Below are 21,587 nucleotides of genomic sequence, written 5' to 3' on the forward strand. Positions count from 1 at the left end.
CAGTGTACAAAAGGAAAAAAACTGGAGCAGCTCGTAGGACCTGGACAGAAGACAATTTAAAAGAGGCTCTAAGGAGGCTAGAAGCAGGAGAAATTGGTGTCAATGGAGCTGCTAGATACTATGGAATTCCTTCTCGGACACTTCGTCGTCGAAGAAAAACCCCCCAGGCAACAATATCAAAACAAGCTCTTTAGGACCACAAGGAGTGTTTGGAGTTGAAAACGAAAAACGTCTCGTCAAGCACATCCAACGTTTAGAAAAATGTGGATTTGCACCTGACAAAGAGACAATTAGAACACTTGCTTTTCAGTTTGCTGAAAAGCTAGGTCTCAATCATCGATTTAATTTAGAATCAAGAATGGCTGGGTATGACTGGCTTTCATCATTTCTTAGAAGAAACCCAGAACTAAGTATTAGACAAGCCCAGGGCCTCTCTTTAGCAAGGGGGGAAGGTATTAACAAAGAAAGTGTTGATCATTTTTTTAAAATTCTCTCGGAAGTGTTTGAGAAACATGAATTCTTTACAAGACCGGGAAGTATTTATAATATGGATGAAACCGGCTGTCAGTTAAATAACGTTCTAGGAAAGGTCGTAGCTACTAAGGGGGCAAAAGATGTTCATGTTTTGACGTCTACAGAAAGAGGAGAAAATATTACAGTTATTGCTTGTTGCAATGCAGAAGGACAATATCTCCCCCCTTCAGTTATTTTTAAAGGCGTTCGGGAAAAAAAAGAGTTTTCTGATGGTCTTCCACCTGGATCTATGGTGTTCATGAACGAAAAATCCTCATACATCAGCATAGATATTTTTTTCAGATGGCTTAAAGATGTCTTTGTTCCGAGAAAACCCCAAGGAAAGACTTTACTAATTCTGGACGGTCACGCATCGCACTTAAACTGTTATGACTTGCTGGAATTTGCAGACAACAATGATATTATAGTTGTCTGCCTGCCCAGCCATACCACACAAGCTCTTCAGCCTCTTGACCGGTCTTTTTTTAAGCCACTAAAACACTACTTTAAAAAGGAAGCAAGGAATTGGATTGTTAATCATCCAGGAAGGACCATTGGGAGAATACAAGCTGCAGAACTGATTGGTAGAGCCTGGAAAAGGGCAGCTTCTGTTCACACTGCTATTAATGGTTTTCGAAAGACGGGAATTTTCCCTCTGAACCAAGCAGAGATTCCAAACCACTTCTTTTCCATCAGTGAAGAAATGAAACCGACCTGTGAACAGTCCGAAAGTTCTAAATCATCTGACCTGACATCCACCCCGACAAAGTTATTGCACCAGATTTCACCTGTACCTAAGTTAGAGGAAAGATGCCGAAAAAGAAAGAAACAGTCGGCTTTGGTTATTACATCCCAAGAACACATCAAAGAAAAAAAAGCTAAAATCCGCTGCCAAATTAAGCAAAGCGTCAAAACAGCTGGTGATGGACACACCCATTGAAACCGGCGGAAGTGATCATACAAACAACTGCCTCGAATGTGAAGAGAACTATTATTTGACAAAAGAAACAGTAGACTGGATAAAGTGCGTAAAGTGCCAAAAATGGTTACATGAATCATGCACAATGTATGGTAATCTTTGCAATGTTTGCGGAAAAACAAAAATTAGAGAAAATAAAAAGAAAAATATTGTCTGAATAAAATTCCACTTATTTCGTAATATGTTTACATTATACTTTCTAAAATGTGAATTTGAAATTTTCATATATAGGGAAAAAAATGAAATATTTTGCAATAGTTTGAGTTTGATTATAAATTTTATATGTTGTGTATGAGAGTTTCATATTTTATAAATTAATGCTAAGATTGTATTTTTCTTTTTTTTTTTCGAAATAGCTTTCATTTCATGTGTTATAAACGATTGATTTTTTTTATAAACTATTGACCATTGTTTAAACTTTTTATGTTTAAAAAATAACTGATTTTTACGGGTAGGGCATCTCTCCCATGTGAGTGAGGCATCTCACCCGGAACTTCGGGAGAGATGGCCAAATGTAGTACTGTCACAATTTTATTTTTTCACTTAAAAAATGTACAATATTGTACAAAAAAACTACTTAGTATTAATAAACAATAACTATTTTGTATTTAATATAAACTTTCGTTGTCATTTTTAATACCCAATTTATATTAGAGCTCCTTTTTCCTTAAGGGGGGCATCTGTACCGGAATTACCTTATATGTAATACAAACATTTGCTAGTTGTGAGCGTTTATTTTGATTGTCAAATTAATACTGGCTGATATTGATATTTTGTTAAATGTGTGCAAAAAATTGTTTTGTCAGTAGATTGTTTTTGATCATCCCAAGATGCTTTTTAATCTCTTGCATAACTTATAATTTACATAATGACATTATTTTCTTGTTCAACATACAACCAGATATATTTTTTATGAAACTACAGCAAAATGAAACGCGCAAAGTTAAGAAAAATACAAAAGGAAAGTCCTAATGAATAAGGATAATAAAAATTTCAGTACTTTAACCAGTATAATAAACATAAATTATGGCATTTGCCTATATCTATATATTGTAATATAAAGTCTAGTTTTCATAAAACTGAACTTCTGAAATTTGAGAAATTCTGGTGTTCAATATCAATGGCTAAATATACTTTTTGGGAGGAAAAAATACATTATAAACTTGTTTTAGAGTGTGAAGAGAGTAAAGATGAAAACAGTCGGGAAAATTTCGGGAAAAAAAACGTTTTTTTTTTCGAAAGGGTTTATTCCCACTCCGGAAAAATTGAAAAAAATATTTTTTTTTTCAATTATTCAGGAAGTATCAATTGAAATTTTCAGCAAAAAGTGATTAAAAATTTTTCAAACTTAAATTCTGATGCAATTTTCTATTTCCTATCTCTCCTTGTATGTTAACACTAGAAAGACGGAGGGGCCTGTGTGGCCCCTAGCGTAGTTTGTTGTTTAATAACTCGGATAATTTCTAACAGAACGTAATGTAACTTCCTGACTTTTCATTATATGACCTTATTTGAATGCTTGTTTAGTTATTTAATCATTCGTCTCATAGTTCTGTAAATATTGATCCTTATACCTAGAAAGACGGGAGGGGCCACAGTGGCCCCTAAGCTATTTTACCTCTAAAAAAATATTTTTTTCCCTTTCTCCTAAATGTTCTAGCATAAAAAAAGGCCATTCACTCTAGTTTAACCTGTAACTTCCGCTTTATATAGCCAGTTGGAGATCCAAATGCTCTAAACAGTACCGACCGCTTACCAGTCTAACGGTAGTTATTGCTCTTGGAAAGAAAAACTGATTCAACCTTTTCGTCAGGAAAGAGAGAAACACTACAAATAATTGTGTACTAAGTTTTTATTTAGTCACGAAAAAAGGATCATCGGGCATGTGGACTCACTCAGAAAGATTGTTTTAAATAATTCACCCCAAAAATGGGTAGGGGCCACACTGGCCCCTTCAGTCTTTCTAGGTATACAGAAAATGTCAGTCGTTCTAGTGTTAAAATACTGTATAACTTTGATAATGCAAGTTGTAGTACGATAATATAATTTGCATATTGATAAAACATTCATACTTTTTTGCAAAAAAAAAAAAAAGCAATATCCTTAGTAAATAAATTATTTTCCTTCTCCATAAAACAAACAAGCATAACTTTAGTCCCAGAACTATGTTTCTGCTGACTGTGCGAACCAAATGTACAGCGTGGGTGTGGCAAAAAATAAATAAATAAATAAAATAATAATAAAAAAAAGTGTAAGCAATTTTCCATGTAACTTTATTTTTAAAAAATAATAAACAAAACACAAAAAAATAATAATATGAGAAGACCTTTAGCAGTGAATAAATTAATTGGTTTCAAACTGGCCGCCTTTTGAAGCTATAAAGACATGCAACTGCTTATTGATTTTTTTATTCAAGGGTCGCAAGTCCATTCGTCAATCCTATTCTGCATAAAGCAATTGGTTTAGAGAGTCCAAACTTATGTATAGTTTAGGGTAGACCTTTGACTCTAAAACAGGCCTTGCAGTGTACTAAATGGGATTGAGGTCTAGCGAGTAGAGCGTCAACTCGTAAAGATAATATCATGTCAAAAACAATGCGCCTTGCACCACTCGTCTTTTTGGCTGGATGAACTGGTATGGAGTTAAATTGAAATGTCCATTCTACAGTGCTGTGCCGAAGTGCTCTTAGGTCCACAGAAGTCCAACAGCTTCTAAAACGTCCTTCTGGTACACGTTTTGATTCATTTTATGGCCCTCATCCACAAAAAGCCAGAGAATTTTTGTCACATGTGCTGATTCCATACGACAAAGCCAGACTTCAGATTTTGGCGATGTTTAGCATTTTCTAAGGTGCTTGGAGTTGGAGTGTCTGCAGACCAAATCCAATTGTGTGGGGTTTATGAGCTGGTTGAGCGGTATATCAGTGAAAGGTATCTCTTCCAGCGTGGACTTGCGGCCCGTCTCAAACGTTTCTGACATCTTTGGAGTCATACGAATGCCTGAACTTTTTGGAGCTCGGAAAACTTCTGTTTGAGTTGTTTTTGCCCTTAGTCGCACATAGCGGTCACAAATTCCTATCCTTTAAACAACTTCTTTCGTGGAAGCACAAGAATTTCTTTGAAATCACTTTTGGATGACCTCACAATTAACTAAAATGTTTACTGTTCGTTTTAGTACACTTTCAGAACATCGATTGTCACTTCCAAGTCACTTGAAGCAGCATACCGCATCAAATAGTGTTTGCCGAGGCACAACAGACAAACTAACTCTCGTTCTACTTGGTTAAACAACTTCAAAATAGCAGGCCTTTTGCTTAAAATTGTAAGAAAACCGAAAAACAATACATAAACTAGGAGATACATTGTAAATTATTTACTAATAAATTGAGAGACCAAAAAAAAAGGACACTCATTAAAATAAAATTACTTTTACTTCCATTTCGATGATGCAATCTTTGTCCCGAGATTTTTTATTTTTTTTTTTTTTTGTGCTGCACCCTGTATACTGCCGTGCTAAGCATAAAAGCGGAATCTGCAGTTGACCTCAAGCTGAGATATTGTGTTTTAAAGTTTGGCTCTTCTATATATTTGATTCAGATTTCACTTTTTTCAGAAGTTTTGAAAAAATAGTTCCGTATCTAAAGAAATAGATCCTAAAACGTTTTATAGATTAAGAAAATACGAAACAGAGAAAATTCAAAATTCAATAGCTTTCTTTTTCCGACAGTAAAGTTACATTGTAAGGAAGGGACATCATACTTATTTTTCTTTCAAACAAAATCAATCATGTTTGAAAGTCAAAAAGTAAAATTATTGTTTCAAGTTTCAAGAGCAATCTAAAATAGAAAATGTAATTGTTATGATTAGCCACACCTAACCCAATATTATTGGTTGAACGACGACTTGACTTATTTCTGGTGTTTTACCAAAAAAGCTCTCGGTCATGAAACAAAAACTTTTTTTTTTTTCTAATTAAACTTACTTTTAAGTGTACTTCTGTCAAGCAGAGAAGGAAGATATGTGGATTGCATGTATTATTGAATGCTTTACCCTTCATATGTTCCAAGAAACACAGAGCTATTTATAAACCCTATTTTTATTCATAAAAAAAAAATCAATTTTTTTCATTTTTTCCAATTTTTCCCGAAAAAAAATTGGTAAAAAACCGTTTTTTTTTTTTTTTTTTCACCACTTCAAAATTTCCGGAAATTTCACATCTCTAGGAGAGAGACACGTCACTACTCAATTTGTTTCTCTTTTTTCACTGGTGCAGAAGAAGTTTTTCTAGGGTTGTCAATCGAAGTCTAATGGTTTAACATATGGTTGTTTGGAAATATTTTCAAATACTATGAATATTTCCAAGTTGTTTCCAGAATCGTTCTTTTTTTGAACTTAATTTGGGTACATAATGCGAAGTCTTTGTGGAAGTTTTGCTCGTTGCGCTTGTATCCGTTTTGTAATGATTTCTAAGCGCTCAAGTTGGGATTGCTAACATCAACATTCTTTGGGCAAGATAGTCAGTGGGTGAAATTCATATTATTTAAAACAAAAAAACCAATCATTCTTGAGTTGTAATATGTAAGAGTATTTGTCAACTTCAGCATTGGTTATTTAAACAGTTAATAGATCATGATTCCTTGTTTGAGTTCTAACTATTAGTTTTGTTAACTGTCTTATTTACATAAATTATAGTAACTTCGACAGTTGTGAAAACGTTTTTGAAAAATTAAATTTCCCAAAACGAAATTTCTTTATTAGAAGTGAAATATAATCTTTCAAAGTCAAGGCTAAAAAGAGTAACGAATTTGGTATGAGAAAAAAAATGAGACAAACTTGATGGATCGCAGCATGTCTTAATGAATTATATGATTTCATTTAGTTTATCTGAAACCTCCTAAATATTTATGAAATACTGCTTTTTTTTCGCTACTTTGATTCATCTACATGAAAGCAGCATAACAATTACCTTACATAAAATGTCTTTAGCGCAATTGTAGTTATATAAAACCATCTATGGGTTAAAATGTGACAATGTGAAAAAGCCCACGGCAAGTAAAATTATACACGAATCCTCAAAAACCATGCACAAAAAATAGATCAAGTAAATGTCAAATCCCAATGTGAACGTTTTCTTTCTATAATTGCATTACACTTGCTACTGTTTTTAACCGAATGCGTTTTCTTTTCAGTTATAAAACAACGATTCAATCCACAAGTGTATGACGACTACGTGGTTCGAGGGAACACAGCTGTTCTCAAATGCAATCTCCCAACTTTCGTCCGTGAATACGTTGTTGTTGATTCCTGGATTAGGAATGATGAACATGTGCTCAAGATCACGGAAAACAAAGGTAATTTTTTTCATCTCTTTCATTTGAACAAATGTATTGACGAATGTGTGCCTCGGAGTCAGACTAACGCAAGTCCAAAAATGGTGATTTTCCGTTTATTAGTCCACTGTATGTAAAGTCCTATTTCTCATCGAGCCATATAAACTTAACTATTAAAAAATCCTTTGTAATTTTATATATATATATATATATATATATATATATATATGTATATATATATATATATATATACATATATATGCTCCTTAAAAAATGCTCCTTATTTTGATTGAATGTAAAATCCCTGAATAGGCAGCTGAATAAATTATAGTCATTTAATAACCAACGTGGCGTATTTTTAGTATCAGTTCAACACCACTGCAGCTTAACTTATAGATAATAAAATGCTTGTAAGTAACAATCGTATGTAAGTTTTCAAAGCATTTTTTTTTTGCTGAAATAGGAGATAGGGGGCCTTATATACGAATATTTTTGTATATTAGAAACATTAAACAGATTTCTGGATTGATTTTGGTCCAAGGTAGTCCTGATTAAGAATATTTTCTTGTATTTAAAATATTTTAAATAAAAAATGCAGTTGAGGAGGTTACTAGCGAAAAGGGTTCTTAGAATTTGTGGAGGGCACCGCCCTATAGGCTGGACACCCCTGTTTCCAGTGAGCAAATCTGTTAAGAAGAAACAATGTACATTCATTGTTATTTTTAGATGAATAAATATAATTACAAGATGCTCACGTAAACTAGAAATCGTTTGTAGATCGATTTGTTGACCAAGTGCGGAGAAAATGGGAGTCATTTTTTTGTTTTACACAAATGCAAAGATTGTGTAAATATTTTCACCCGTTGATCAGATATTTTTTCTTGTGCAATAACACATTTTTGAATTTATATTTCTTACTTAATTTCTCAACTAAATGCATTATCGTCCTATTTTCATGTTATACCTTTTGATATTTACTTGTAAGTATGATAAAAGTCACTTAGAATATTATGTTAGTTTTCCAATGGTTTTACTTTATTTAAACCACTAAGCACATTTCCGCGATATGTTTTCTTAGAAAAAAAACTAAAAACATTATTTTTATTATTTGCCACGAACGTATTTAAGGGCACTGTTACGCAAAAGATTGTAGCAAAATAATTCAACAAAAATAACAGTAAAAACAAAATTTCATATTACGTAAGTAGTTGAAAAGACATGCGTACCAATAACAAATGGTAATAAGGTAAATTGGGAAGATGTAATAATAATAACTAATAAAGGAAAAAAAACGTTAAAAAAAATATATATATATATATATAGATATAGATATATATATATATATATATATATATATATATATAGATATAGATATATATATATAGATATATATATATATATATATATATATAATTGGCATATTGGGATAGTCAATTTGTGAATCAAGGAAAAAAAACAAAGGACGAAAAAATAAGTAATGGTTATCAACGTCAAAAACAAAAGAGCTGAACCAGCAAAAGACTAAAATTCCACCTAAGCATTATTTATACTCAGTCTTTCTTTGAAGTACGTGAACGATCCGCTACGATGAAAACCACCATTCGGCCTTTCATATGACTTAACAGCACACTGTAATAGTGTATACATAAGTTCTTAAAATGGTTTAGGTTACTTCTGAAACGTGAACCATTTCTCAACGGAAAAACAAACGCAAAATAATTCTCTTTCTGGAAAAAAAAGAAAAAAATAGCCAGTAAAGGCTGAAATGTCGGGTATTTTTTGCACTTATCAGCACATTATAAAGAAAATCAGTTTAATTTTTGTAGAAGTTTTTTTCCTACTTTACTTTATGCACGTAAGAAAATAGATCTATTCTTTGCGATCTCTAAATTTTAGAATTATTTATGGAATATGTATTAACACTGAAAATGCTTAAAAAAAAAAATCTTACCGTTAAATAATTTTACTTCTTTAAGTATCAATGTGCTATGTGTGCTATAATGTTCTAAGAACATTGTCTACTAAAGGGGAGTACATGAATGCACACACACGCACATATAAAACTAACGGACGAACTATAACTTGGACGAACATAATATGTTATAATTTTAATGCTGATTGAAAATATTACTTCCAATCTTCAAAATAAATATGAATACATTATTTCGTCGAATATATTCACAAATTTTCAAAGTGGCAATACAGAGCTTTCAACGTGTTACAAAATTTTCGGCTATGGGTACTGATATTTTATCCCATTCCTTGCAAAAGATGTTTATAGGGATGCCAAAGTTTTATGAGGTTTAATACATATCCTTCTCTCCAAGACCTTCTTGCATTGTTAGACGGCGTCAACGACCCCAGTCTGTAATAGTTTGTGATGGTATATGTGCTAGTGGGAAAACAGCACTTTTTTTTTGTTGATCAAGGGATAAAAATTTATCAAGAAGCACATGGGAAAACAATACTTGTTTTTGTTGATTGAAGGATACAAAATAATCAAGAAACATATTGCAAACTCATTTTGGAAGATGTTATCTTACCTTAGTCGCAAAAGTTATTTGTAAGATGAACCTTCTAACAGAATTCCGCACCTGCACACATAGCTAGAGGCACTCAAGATTGGTTTAAGACACATTTTCCAGTGTTCATTGTAGCTCAAGAATGGTCATCGTATTCTTTAGATTTGAATCCAATGGATTATTCTGTTTGATTCATCTTGGATACAAGGGTGTTCGCTAAACCTCACAAAACTCTGGCATCCCTAAAGAAATCCGTACGTAAGGTAAAAGACAAAAGTTTGTGACCTATAGCTAAACCTTTTGTGACACATTTAAAGCTATATACTAAAGCTAAAGGTAGCCAGTTTGAAAATTTGCAAATATATTAGACGAAGCAATGTAGCCTAGGCTCTGAGGGTCCCAAAAAGTATTTTAGATGAAAATACGTATAAAAAAATATATATTTTTCTCATAAAAGGATCCCTTCCCTGTTTGTATACAATAAAAATATATGCGTTTGTGCGTTGGAATGTGCAAAATTCAGGCACTGCAGATCCCCCCCCCCCGTGGCGAAACTACGTACCGCACGAGAGCACAACGGTGGGAGGCCCGGAGTCGGAAGGGCCCCGAAAATTTTTGAGCTTTATTTTCATTTAATTTAATTATTTTCTTTCCGTAAGTTAAACTTAGTTTGAAAATGCTTATACTTGTTTTTTTTTTTTTTTCTTCCCTCGAGGAAAATTGGAAATAGCTTCTTTCTGGCCAATTCATTTTGTGCGAAAAAGTTAAATTTTCCTCAATTCTATCCTCTATAGTATTTTTTTTTATTTTCCTTATCTCCTCCTTCCTTTGCCGTGATGCATGTTTTTAGCCAAAAGGCGACTTTGTTGGACAGACACCGACAACCCCAGGGATGTCGGGCTGGACACAGAAAAGAATTTGTTTTACGACCTTCAGCAATTCCTCACGGGGCAGATTTGTTCGTCTGGTCAACCACAACATTTTGCAACGCCACTTCATTCATCCAATTAACACCTGTGCGGGGAAGTATTTAAAAGACCTTTCGAATATTTCTGACCGCAACAGTCTGAGTCTTTGGTGACGTTTAATACAAGAGTTTTTACTGATAGTACGGTAAAACTCAAATGACTGCACAAACAAAGGCCCATGCTGTTTCAATTATAAGGCACCGTATTTGCGTTTGTACCTCGTGTTATACTGCTCTCGTCTCTGTCTGCGCGGATCGTGGGGTATTGGTATACTTCAGAACAAAGATTCTTAAAGCATTCTGTAGAGCCAGTTTCCATGAGACACCAGCTGATGAATAACGGTCCTACTACATTTCGTCTTCAATCTTTATTCAGAACTTCTCACACAGACATGAATTTTCTTCCCTCCAATTACTGATCTCTTCGCAGTGTGTTTAACGGTTAAATAAATTCTCTCAACAGTCCTTTCCTGTGACTTGTGGAAACAAATCTGAAAGCAGTTTCAATATTATATTGTTCCAAATTAAATCTCAAGTTTTTAAGCATATGTTTCTGCTTGAATTGGCTTGTCATATCACAAACATGTCATTCCGAAATGATTTTCACATGTTTAGGACTTTTTAAGTGTAGTGCTCATGAGAGATTTTCATCACATATACAAGAGAAGAAATAAAATCGCGAAACATTTTTTTAAAAAGATGAAAAACATTTGATTTTTCAAGAAAAAGCACACATAATTTTTGTACAAATATTACTTATATATGTTTTAAATGTGACTACTAACTTTATAAACAATAGTTTGTTTTATACTATCATTCTAAACTTTTACCCTGTATCAGCTTATAGTTAAATGTCCTTCCGTTAACGTGTTTCTTTGTCCTTCCGTTAACGTATTTCTTTGTCCTTCCGTTACCATTAAAAAACATATAAATTAAATATCTATTAAAATTATGACTATACCTCCTTGACGAGAAGCTTAAATCTGCTTTGCATAAAAAAACATTAGTTTCTATACTCAATAGGTTCTTGGAGAACTAACTGAGATAAAGTATTTTGGTAACGGAAGGATATCAAATTTTCACTTAGTAATTAACCTATTTCATGGTTGAAAAAAAAAAGAAATTTAAAACTACTTATCAAAAAGATTAACTAGACATTCAAAAGATAAAATTAACCTAAACATTATTTACTGATAACAAGTTTATTAAAATTGCATTATGTAACAAAAAAGAGATTTTTTTTCATCTGTAAAAATACAAAGAGAAAACTTGATTTTGCCCTTGATTTCCTGGAAGTCATTAAACTATTTGGGAAAAACTAGTTAAGATTCATGAAGTTCATTTATTTCTAAAGAGAATGGTATAGGGCAAGTGACAGACTATTAAGTTTAAAAAATTCAAGTGTCATGTCGCCTTTTTCATGGAATTCACCAAATATTGTTTTTATGTACTTCATTTGAAATTTTTTGATTTAAAAAAAATGAAATGAAATTAAAAAAAAAACATCAAAATCTTACAGAGTGTCGTTTTAATCTCAAAGCAATTTGGACAAAGCTTTTGTAATGCAAGATCTATTTCCGCTTTCAAGCATTTATTATGACAATTATTTTCATTTTCGGAAAATTGGTGATATGCTATTGCATCAAAGCAAACTCCCGTGTATTGCAAACATAAATCTTTAAAGGCTGAAAAATCAATTTGGGTGAAAGCTACAAAATCCAATCGTCACTCCTGTCTCCAAATTGATAGTTGTTCCATTCTTGCTTCCACACATTTACTGCTGAAACCGTGAGTGCCTGTCAGTTTCTATTGCAGCTTGTCACTGGGTTCTGCTAATGCAATATTTCAAATTCGTTCTCTTTTCCTTTTCAGCGAGATCATACACCGTGCTTCGTTCTGGAGAGCTCCTGATTCACGAGACTCAAGAAAAAGATTCCAACTGGAGTTACAGATGTCAAACTCGACATAAATTAACGGGAGAAATGGTGACAAGCCTCAGCGCGGGGAAAATCATCGTTACAGGTAGGTTTCAGTGATTGAAAAGGACTTCAAAACATGGAAATTAAATAACAGATATTCTTTTTCGCGGGTTGAATAAGAAACACAGCATTGTTGGGCGAGAACCATTTATAAATACAAAGCCCAGAAATAAATATGAATGTTTAAAGAAAGGATAAATATTAGGCAGAAAGCACTGATAAAAAGGAGAAAAAGCAATATGTTTGAAGCTTTCATTTACAATGAAAGTAAACAAAAAAAAAAAAAAAATTGAATTTTGATATCTTGAATTCAAATTATATGTTTTTCGCAATCATGAGTGTGTGTATGTAGGCGTGTGTGTTTATGTGTGTGGGGGTATGTGTGTTGTGTGTTGGGGTATGTGTATGTGTGTAGGCATGAATGGTCGGGTAGTTGTTTGTATCTGAGTGTGTGTATGTGTTTGTGTGTGTGTGCATGTGTAGGTGTCTGTATGTAATTGTGTGTGTGTATGTGTTTGTGTATGTGTGTGTAGGTGTATGTGTGTGTATGTGTTTGTGTGTATATGTGTGTGCGTGCATGTGTGTGTGTGCGTGCGTGTGTGTGTAGTTGTGTATGTATGCGCGTGTGTGTAGGACATGGATGCAACCTGGAGACGGTTTTCGCTAAACGAGCAGCATCGTGAGCAGCCGGTCGACGGTGGTGCTGGCAGAGGGGGCTGGTGAGAAAATAAAATCAAAGGACATCAAAAGTGAGAACAATAAGCAATCGTGATTGCTCAAAAAAAAAAGTATTTCTTAAAATTATAGAATCAGTTGTTGCATTTTTTATTCAAATTTTTATTACTTTTACGTCTAAATGAGTCGATTGTTTTGCTAGACATAGTGCAAGCATGATGGTTGGATTTGAAATGTAGAATGTGTTATGTTGAAAATTGACCCAATAAAAATTAATTTTTAGTCTGGTAGTTCAAACAAAATAAGTTTTTCACTTTTACATGTTTTTCCCTGAAAATAAATTGATTCCCTATAGCGATCAGGAATGACCCTCAAGAAGACGATATTTTTTGATGGTTTCTCTATGTCTACGTGTGCACTAATTTTAAAATTTGCACTTTTCAATTTTAAAATGAATAATGTATGTGTTATATGGATGTATGTCCACTGTTGCATGAGTTGTTATTTTTTTTTTCGTTTTTGGCATATTCTTATATCTTTTTCCTCTTATCGCCATTATATTAGAGGTGTGATGCTAATATGTAAGCTATTGTTTCCTGAAACCATTCGTTTTTAGCTTTTTACTTCCTTTTAGAAAAAGGAAGTATTGTATTCGCGAAACAAATTCACATTAAAAAATCAGCCTTAATTTCCATTTCTCTCACCCCCGAATGAATATTGAGTTTTTTTTTTCGATCCGACCACACGTGGATATACCTAGGAACCTACAGACACCCGAACTATCCATTTTGACGACCCCCGAGTTAATTACAACGAACTTTCTCGTAACGTCCGTATGTATGTGCGTATGTGTGTATGTATGTATGTATCTCGCATAACTCAAAAACGGTATGTCCTTAAAAGTTGAAATTTGATACGTAGACTCCTAGTGGGGCCTAGTTGTGCACCTTTCCTTTTGGTTGCATTCGGATGTTTCTAAGGGGATCTTTTGCCCCATTTTGGGGGGAAATCATCGTTAATTTCGATGTAAACTCAAGTGGTGTTATAATTTGTGGGACACTTGGTGATATATGGCCAATCTTTTAATCGCCAAGTTTTGTCGCTAACTTGGAGACAAATTTGATGATTTTTTTTTTAAATTTGGTTTCAATTTGGACATTGTTGGTGATGTTTAGAAAGTAAACAATTGAATCACATTAAAATTGCCAATATTGGGGAAATGACATTAAATTGGAGTAAAAGGAAGTCATGTGATGCACACATCAGCTCGTTTTTATATACATCCTCTTTCAAACAAATTGATTAAATTATTTTTTCCAACGTGTCTATTATTTGAAGCATGCATTAGTAATTTTTCACAAAATTTCGATACATTTATGGCATTCATAAAAATGTAAGTACGCGTTTTGAGCAGTTTATGTGAATGGTAAGAATCTTGTAATAATTTAGAAACTATGAAGTAATTATTTACACTCCGGTATAAATTTATATAGCAATGCGTTTTAAATATGATCGGTGGAATATAGTCTGAATTAATACGTTCGTGAAAAAATCTGAATTTTATCTGAAGACAAAATATATTATGTAAATTTGAAGTGCAGCAAAAGAGCTGTGACGTCATTTAACTTCTGGAATTCGGCATTATGACAACGTAAAGCTGAATATCACTTTAAATCAATTTTGTACTACATTATTATCGATATCCGATTAGAAATAAGCACATTTGTATCCATTAACGAGACTCCGGATTTCCGAAAGCAATTGAATCATACCTAAACCACCCTTAAACTTGGTTTCTCACGAAACGGTGAATTTTCAATCTGGCTAAATTATTACAGCAAATCCTAGTGATGCTTGGACGCCATCGTGGTTTTCTCTGATGTATTAAAGTTCTTCAAGAATTTCCATCAAGATTTTTTGCAACGATTTTAATGAGCTATTGTCATTGCAATCATGAATCAGCTTTCGAATGTGCGTGAGTTTGTGTCAAGCGAGGGCAATTTTTGTTCATTTTATGATTACCCCAGTGATTAAAAATTGCCAAAAATTAGACTATTCTTCGTTTTTGACCATGTTAAGTGGTCAACTCATTGACCTTTTTTTAATTTGGTTCTCTTTTAGTAGTAAGGAAGTACATTTTTTTATGCACATATTTTTTGGTGTATAAAGCTTTATTTTATTTTATTATTTATTTTATTGTTGTTACTGTTTTTCGATAGTGTTTTCTCTCTTTCCCCCATCGTGAAATTCGCGTCCATTTGTTACACAAAAATAATAAAATTAAATAGAAGCGTCTGCAATTTTGAGGAAAAAAAAGCAAAATTAAATTATTCATCGCGGTGGATAAAAGTGAAAAATATAAATTTAAAAAAAAATCATTCGGGTATAAAATATTTTAAAAAAGAAGAAAAAAACGCATAGATAGCTAAAACGTAATCTAAAAAATAGTAAATTTTAGCTTAAAAAGAATTTGCTAAAAATAATGTATTGCACTGAAATTACCTGCAACGCAAAGTTAAAAAATCTACATGAGTTTTCTTACAACGGAAAAAAGCTTGTAAACTCAAAATTGCGTACAACTTCAACACTTACTTTGGTTTTAAGGGGTTACAGTATCTCCAAGATGATCAAACGATAAAAAAAAAATATTGCTTATTTCAAAACTAAAAAACATTCCAAACACAGGGAAAAAGTTTCATTGCTTTAGTTCAAATATTTAAAAAGTTATGAGTGATTTTAAAACATGCTCACAATGTATTCTTATGTAAAAGAGAAACTTTAAAGTGATTTTTCTCGATGATCATTTTTTTGTGTTTTCATGTCATAAGAATCCCTAAGGCTTTTTTCGTTTAACGATGCAGCTTTAAAGTAATCCTTTTTGCAATTCGGATAATATATTTAACATTACTGTGCGTGGGATAAGCATTTTATAAATTACTTAAATGTTTAGAGCATGTTAAACCTAAAAAAACCATATTTTTTTTAAAAAAATTACGATTATTTACATAATTAATCACAGAAAATTTTCTAATAAACACAAAAGCAAATTAATGTACAGATTTTTAGAGAGGATGACGGTGATCGTTTAGCAAAAAGTTATTTTTTTTAAAATATTAGTTTAAAAACAAGAAAGTCTTAGAAATTTTAAAAAATTGAAATTTTCCTAAATTTTTTGAATTAAAAAAAACAATATTTTAAAATTTTGAAAGTAAATGTTTGATTACGAAACAAGTATGCATTTTATGGCTTCAAAGAAAAATAAAATTTACTTAAATTTAAAAAAAAATGTTTGAAAGGTACTGTGACCTCTTAACGAAACCCTACGCAGTACACAGCGTAAAGTATAGAAATATTGCAAATTCACTAACACGATCCAAAAATTAAGAAATTATTCCTCTCCTTACCACGATCCTCCTAACCACGGGGTAGATTAAAGTGAAAAATATAAATTGAAAAAAAAAAAAAAAACATTCGGAAATTAAAAAAAAAAAAAAAAAAACGCAAAGATAGCTAAAGCGTAATATAAAACATAGTAAATTTTGTTTAAAAAGAATTCTTCGCCAAAAAATGTATTGCACTGAAATTACCTGCAACGCAAAGTTAAAAAATCTACATGAGTTTTCTTATAACCGAAAAAAGCTTGTAGACATAAAATTGCACATAACTTCAACACTTTGTTTTTAACGAAACTCAACGCAATACACAGTATAAAGAAGATAAATATTGCAAATTCAACCCAAAACTAATGCTCCAAAAATTAAGAAATTATTCCTCTCCTTTGTCTCCGAAGCATACTTTTCACAAACGAATTTCGGCAATGCCAAGCCCTGAATCTTGGGCATTTCCATACGTAATACTTAATTTGTCGGAAATTACCACTTTTGCATTCAACTACTGCGATTCAATTGTGGGCTATTTTCGTCAACGAAATGAGCTCTGCTTTAGTTGGCGGATGCCTTTACGCTTCGTCATTTCCTTTCATTGCGCAGTTACACAAGGCCCTTCCTTAATTAAGTTCGGAGCTTATTTTCATAATTTGCCTTTAACGCCTTGAGCATGGAGCGTACTGTTGAGAAGCACGCTCGTGAGGAATTATGAAAACATTTTGTTACCTGGCTTACCAATGAATTGTTAAGAATTGAAACACCAAGTCAAGGTAAAGTCAGACCAAACAACGTAAGTAGAAGCACAAATTTATAAATTACAGCAGACACGTGTTTCGGCGTTACAGGGAACGCCTTTTTCAATGCAAAAATAATGAGCTTATGGATGAAAAGACATCCGACAAAAGCAGCTTTTGTCGGATGTCTTTTCATCCATAAGCTCATTATTTTTGCATTGAAAAAGGCGTTCCCTGTAACGCCGAAACACGTGTCTGCTGTAATTTATAAATTTGTGCTTCTACTTACGTTGTTTGGTCTGACTTTACTATTCAGCACAAAGGTATTTATTTATCTTACCAAGTCAAGGTGTTTGTTTTTTATTTCTTTGTTTTCTTGTATTCCATGTACTTCGGAGCTATTCATCTGAGTCAGAAATTCCCGAACTTTTTCGTGCTGTGGGTCCCTTAGAGATAATTTCTGTTGCACGTGCGAACCGTAAACTAAATTTTATTCAAAATTAGTTCGGCAATGTAATATTTACGTTTGAATGTTCCAAAATTGTGTCAACCAAGTACAGTCGAACCCGCTTATTAGAATATCGGTTAAAAGAATATCCCGTTTAATGTAACACATTTTCAATGTACCAAACCAATAATGTGTTGTTTTTATCCCGGTTAATGGAATATCCAGCTCATTAGAACATATTTTCGTGGCAAAATGGCTATTCCATTTAGCGGGTTCGACTGTACTTGAATTTTAAACAAAGTGTGTTTAAATAAAGGGTGTTTTTTTTAGCGGTATAGAACTTTAAGTTAGTAGCACTGTTTGATATGAGTGCCATTTTGAAAGCTGTCACTTGTTTTGTGTTCAGTTCGGTTTGCCATTTCATCATGAATAGACAACAAGGCGGTGCAACATGCCACACAGCGCGCGTCACAATTGATTTATTGAAAGAAACGTTCGGTGAACGAATAATTTCGCGTAATGGACCCGTGAATTGGCCTGTAAGATCATACGATTTAACACCGCTGGACTACTTTTTATGGGGCTGTGTGGAGTTTCTGATCTGCAGCGACAAGCCACAGACGATTTACACCTTGGAAGAGAACATTCACCACCTTATTACTGACATACGGCCTCTATTGCTGCAAAAAGTGAGAAAATTGGACTTTCCGAGTAGACTTTCTCCGAAACAGCCAGGGTGGCCACATGCCAGAAATCATATTTACATAAAAATGGCAAAGATTCATCTTTCGAATAAAGCAACGTTCATGGCAATTAACATCATTTAACTGTTTTATTTGAACCTAAAGTTCTCTACCTCTAAAAAAACACCCTTTATTAGAGAAAAGAAAAATGTGTGAAATTGATGCAGGGAAGTCAGTAAAAGTTTATCAGTATCCAACAGTGACAGAGTACGGTGAGACTTTTGGAGTTACCTATTCATTTTTAAACTTGGGAACAATAAATGAATTCCAACAATTTTAAATAACTGACTTACTGGCTATGAGATTCAGTTTGATAATTACTTAACTATAGTGAAAATAATAATAATAATATTTTGCTTCTTTTTCTGAATATTTAAAGGGGCAGAAAACGGGTATCTGGTAAATTTATTACAAAATCATCATCTTTAATACGATTTTCAAAACAAATAAATGCTTTTGAAAATTTTAGCAAAATGCATTATTTTTTGAAACCGTGCTGAGAATTCACTCTAAATTTACAATAACTTGTTTGTAATCATTTATTACAAACGCACTTCTTTTAAAATTCCGAAACAAAATTCAATGTAATTTTTCAAAAACAATTCTATCCATGTTTTGTTATAACCCTACTTACCACGACTGCTTGTTCTAAATGTCTTATAATTTTAAAACAAAAATAATAAACTTTTTGACATTACCGTTAGCGAAAAAACAAAAAGGATTCAGACTATCTACCAACAGATAGTATCAAACATTTTCAAATTACCATTTTCACGAAATGAAAATTAAATAGGGGAGGGTGTGCAATGATATATTCTCAGAAGTAGAAAATTAAAATGGTTTCGAATCCAATAGTTCTAATCATTAATGGAAGAATAAAATTAATGCATACACTTCTTAGTAACGCTACTGGTTGCAGAATTAAATCCCTATTTTATTTATTGAATGTTGTTGAAATATTTAATTAATTTTAGTTTCAAAAAATTGGTTTGATTATTGAAATTTATTTCTTCAGTGAAAATATGCAAATAGTTAAAGTAGAGCAATTATTTTGAATGCTTTTACTTCTTAAACGTAATTATTTAGAAAGCATTCAGATAGATGAAAAAAAACTGCATTTGTAAGACACTTGTTGTTTCTTGTCTAGTAAAGCAGTAATGGTATCTTGCTTTTATGGTATTTAAAAATATGTAGGTTTAATTAGTATTTTAATGTTATCTGCAGTGCATTTTTAAAGTTATTTCTTTGAGGAAAATGAATCGGTAGCTTTCTATCAATGCCTATTCCTAAAATAATACAAAGTAATGCTACTACGTCTAAAACGCAGTACGATGTTATTTTGTTTAAAAACATTTTCAATTTTTATTCGTGGACAATTTTGGAGAATGTTTATTTTACGGGAAATCTGATCACTCCATATTTTTTATTGAAAATATTTGAGAACTAAGACGAGATTACTAGTGGAAAGAAGGTCTGCCAAGAAAAGGCTTCTTGAAAAGCACTAAGTCAAACCTAGTCTGCTGAGGGAGATAAAAATTTGAAAATAATAGTTCAGAAAACAACTCGGGATTTACTGCAATTTTTAAATACAATTTTAAGTATTTAAGACTAGACTAGAAAATCGCCTGTCAAGATATGACGGGTAAACATGCGTTTACATTTGAGAGAAGCAATTGCCTGTTTGGTGATATTTTGATGATTGAAGTTTTAATGCAAATTCCAATGGATTAATCCTAAACTCCAGTAGGAAGCGTTCATTGTTGACCACTTTTTTGTTTGTTCACTCCCCTGAAATGAGTCTTACCAGTGAAACAGCTAAGTTACCGGATTCAGCTCAGCCTTGTCACAACAAAGTCTTTACCTGTATTTTAAACATTACCGAAATAGATAAATAAATTATCATACAGTGGTGCTAGTTTCATTGTTAATAACGTCAGGATCGTTAATCTATCATTGGCTATATATATATATATATATATATATATATATATATATATATATATATATATATATATATATATATATATATATATATATATATATATATATATATATATATATATATATATATATATATATATGATGATTATAGTTTAAAACTTACGAATCTAAACTTTAAAATTTTTTATTGCATTTCTTAAGCCAATAGCAAAAAGAAGCATAAATTTACTCTGTCTTAAAAATAGTCAAGTACATTTGAATTGAATTAAAGAAAAATAGATTTAAGTTTCCTAAGCTTCAATAATTGCATTTCTTATTTTTATCTAAGAAAAATGAATCAACAGCTTATTTCTTTGCCAAAAAAAATCATTAAAATATCTTTTGTTTCATCAGGTTGTTGTTTAATTCAATACAAATAAAAAGTATGCGTCTGTGTACAAAAAAAAAAAAAAGCTTTACAAATATTTTTTTTGCCGGCGATCTGAAAGTTATGCATCTCATAAATAAGGAAAGCTTGAGAAAAGATTGTAACTGCTCAAAAATTGCAAACGAATGTTTTCTGCTATCGGAACTTTTTGTAGTAGAGCATTTTATCAGCATGAAATACATTTTCCATCATTTCAAGTTCAACTACAGATTCCTAAATCAAACTTCTGAAATAGCTAAACACGTGTGGTAACATTTGTAAGCTTACTTATCATGCAGACTCACAGTTTAGCAAATTGATTCCAAACACGTGTTTTGGGGTTTTAAGGAACCACCTTTTTCAGTGCAAAGAAATATCATCTTTAGGATAAAAACTCTCTTTTACTAAAGCGCACGCGTTTTTCCATTCTATAGCTCACACAGTTTTGCATAGAAAAAATGGTTTCTTGTATTCTAGAAACACATGTCTGCATCCGATTTGATAGTTTATGCTTGATATACGATGTTTACTATTGGTATACCTGATGATTTTACATGCTGGCTAACATAACGTATTGTTAAGGCATAATTAACATAAGTGTTATAATGTACCTTTTTTAAATGTTTACATGTATAACAAAATGTCTTAAAATATGCTTATTATAAATTGTTACCTGTCACTAGTAAATAAAAACTTGATTTTTCCGCAAGTTTAGAGACAGCATTTCTTGTTGCAATTTTACTGAGATATAGTGATTTTTCTTCGATTTCATCAAAAAAATAAACATCACTTAATATTTCGAAAAAAATTTGTAAACAGTAATTTGGTTGTTCAAAAAAAAAAAAAAAAAAAAAAAAACTATAAAAAATCACACCAGAAAATGTTTTTTTTTAAATCCAATATATGTTCAAAAACATCAGCTCACTCATTTTCATATTTCCTGCAAGAAACTGCATAAAGATCTT

The 21,587-nt window shown here is 32.1% G+C and overlaps 1 protein-coding gene across 1 annotated transcript in view; it reads left to right on the forward strand.

Moving 5' to 3' along the window:
* Nucleotides 1–21,587, forward strand: part of LOC129222418 (cell adhesion molecule Dscam2-like) — a 161,160-nt gene that overhangs the window by 21,385 nt on the left and 118,188 nt on the right. The window contains exons 3-4 of the mRNA XM_054856929.1: nt 6,681–6,842; nt 12,183–12,332. Coding sequence (XP_054712904.1) covers nt 6,681–6,842; nt 12,183–12,332 — 312 coding nt within the window. The remainder of the gene's footprint in view (nt 1–6,680; nt 6,843–12,182; nt 12,333–21,587) is intronic.

The sequence above is a fragment of the Uloborus diversus genome, chromosome 5 (assembly GCF_026930045.1).
Source record: "Uloborus diversus isolate 005 chromosome 5, Udiv.v.3.1, whole genome shotgun sequence".
NCBI lineage: Eukaryota > Metazoa > Arthropoda > Arachnida > Araneae > Uloboridae > Uloborus > Uloborus diversus.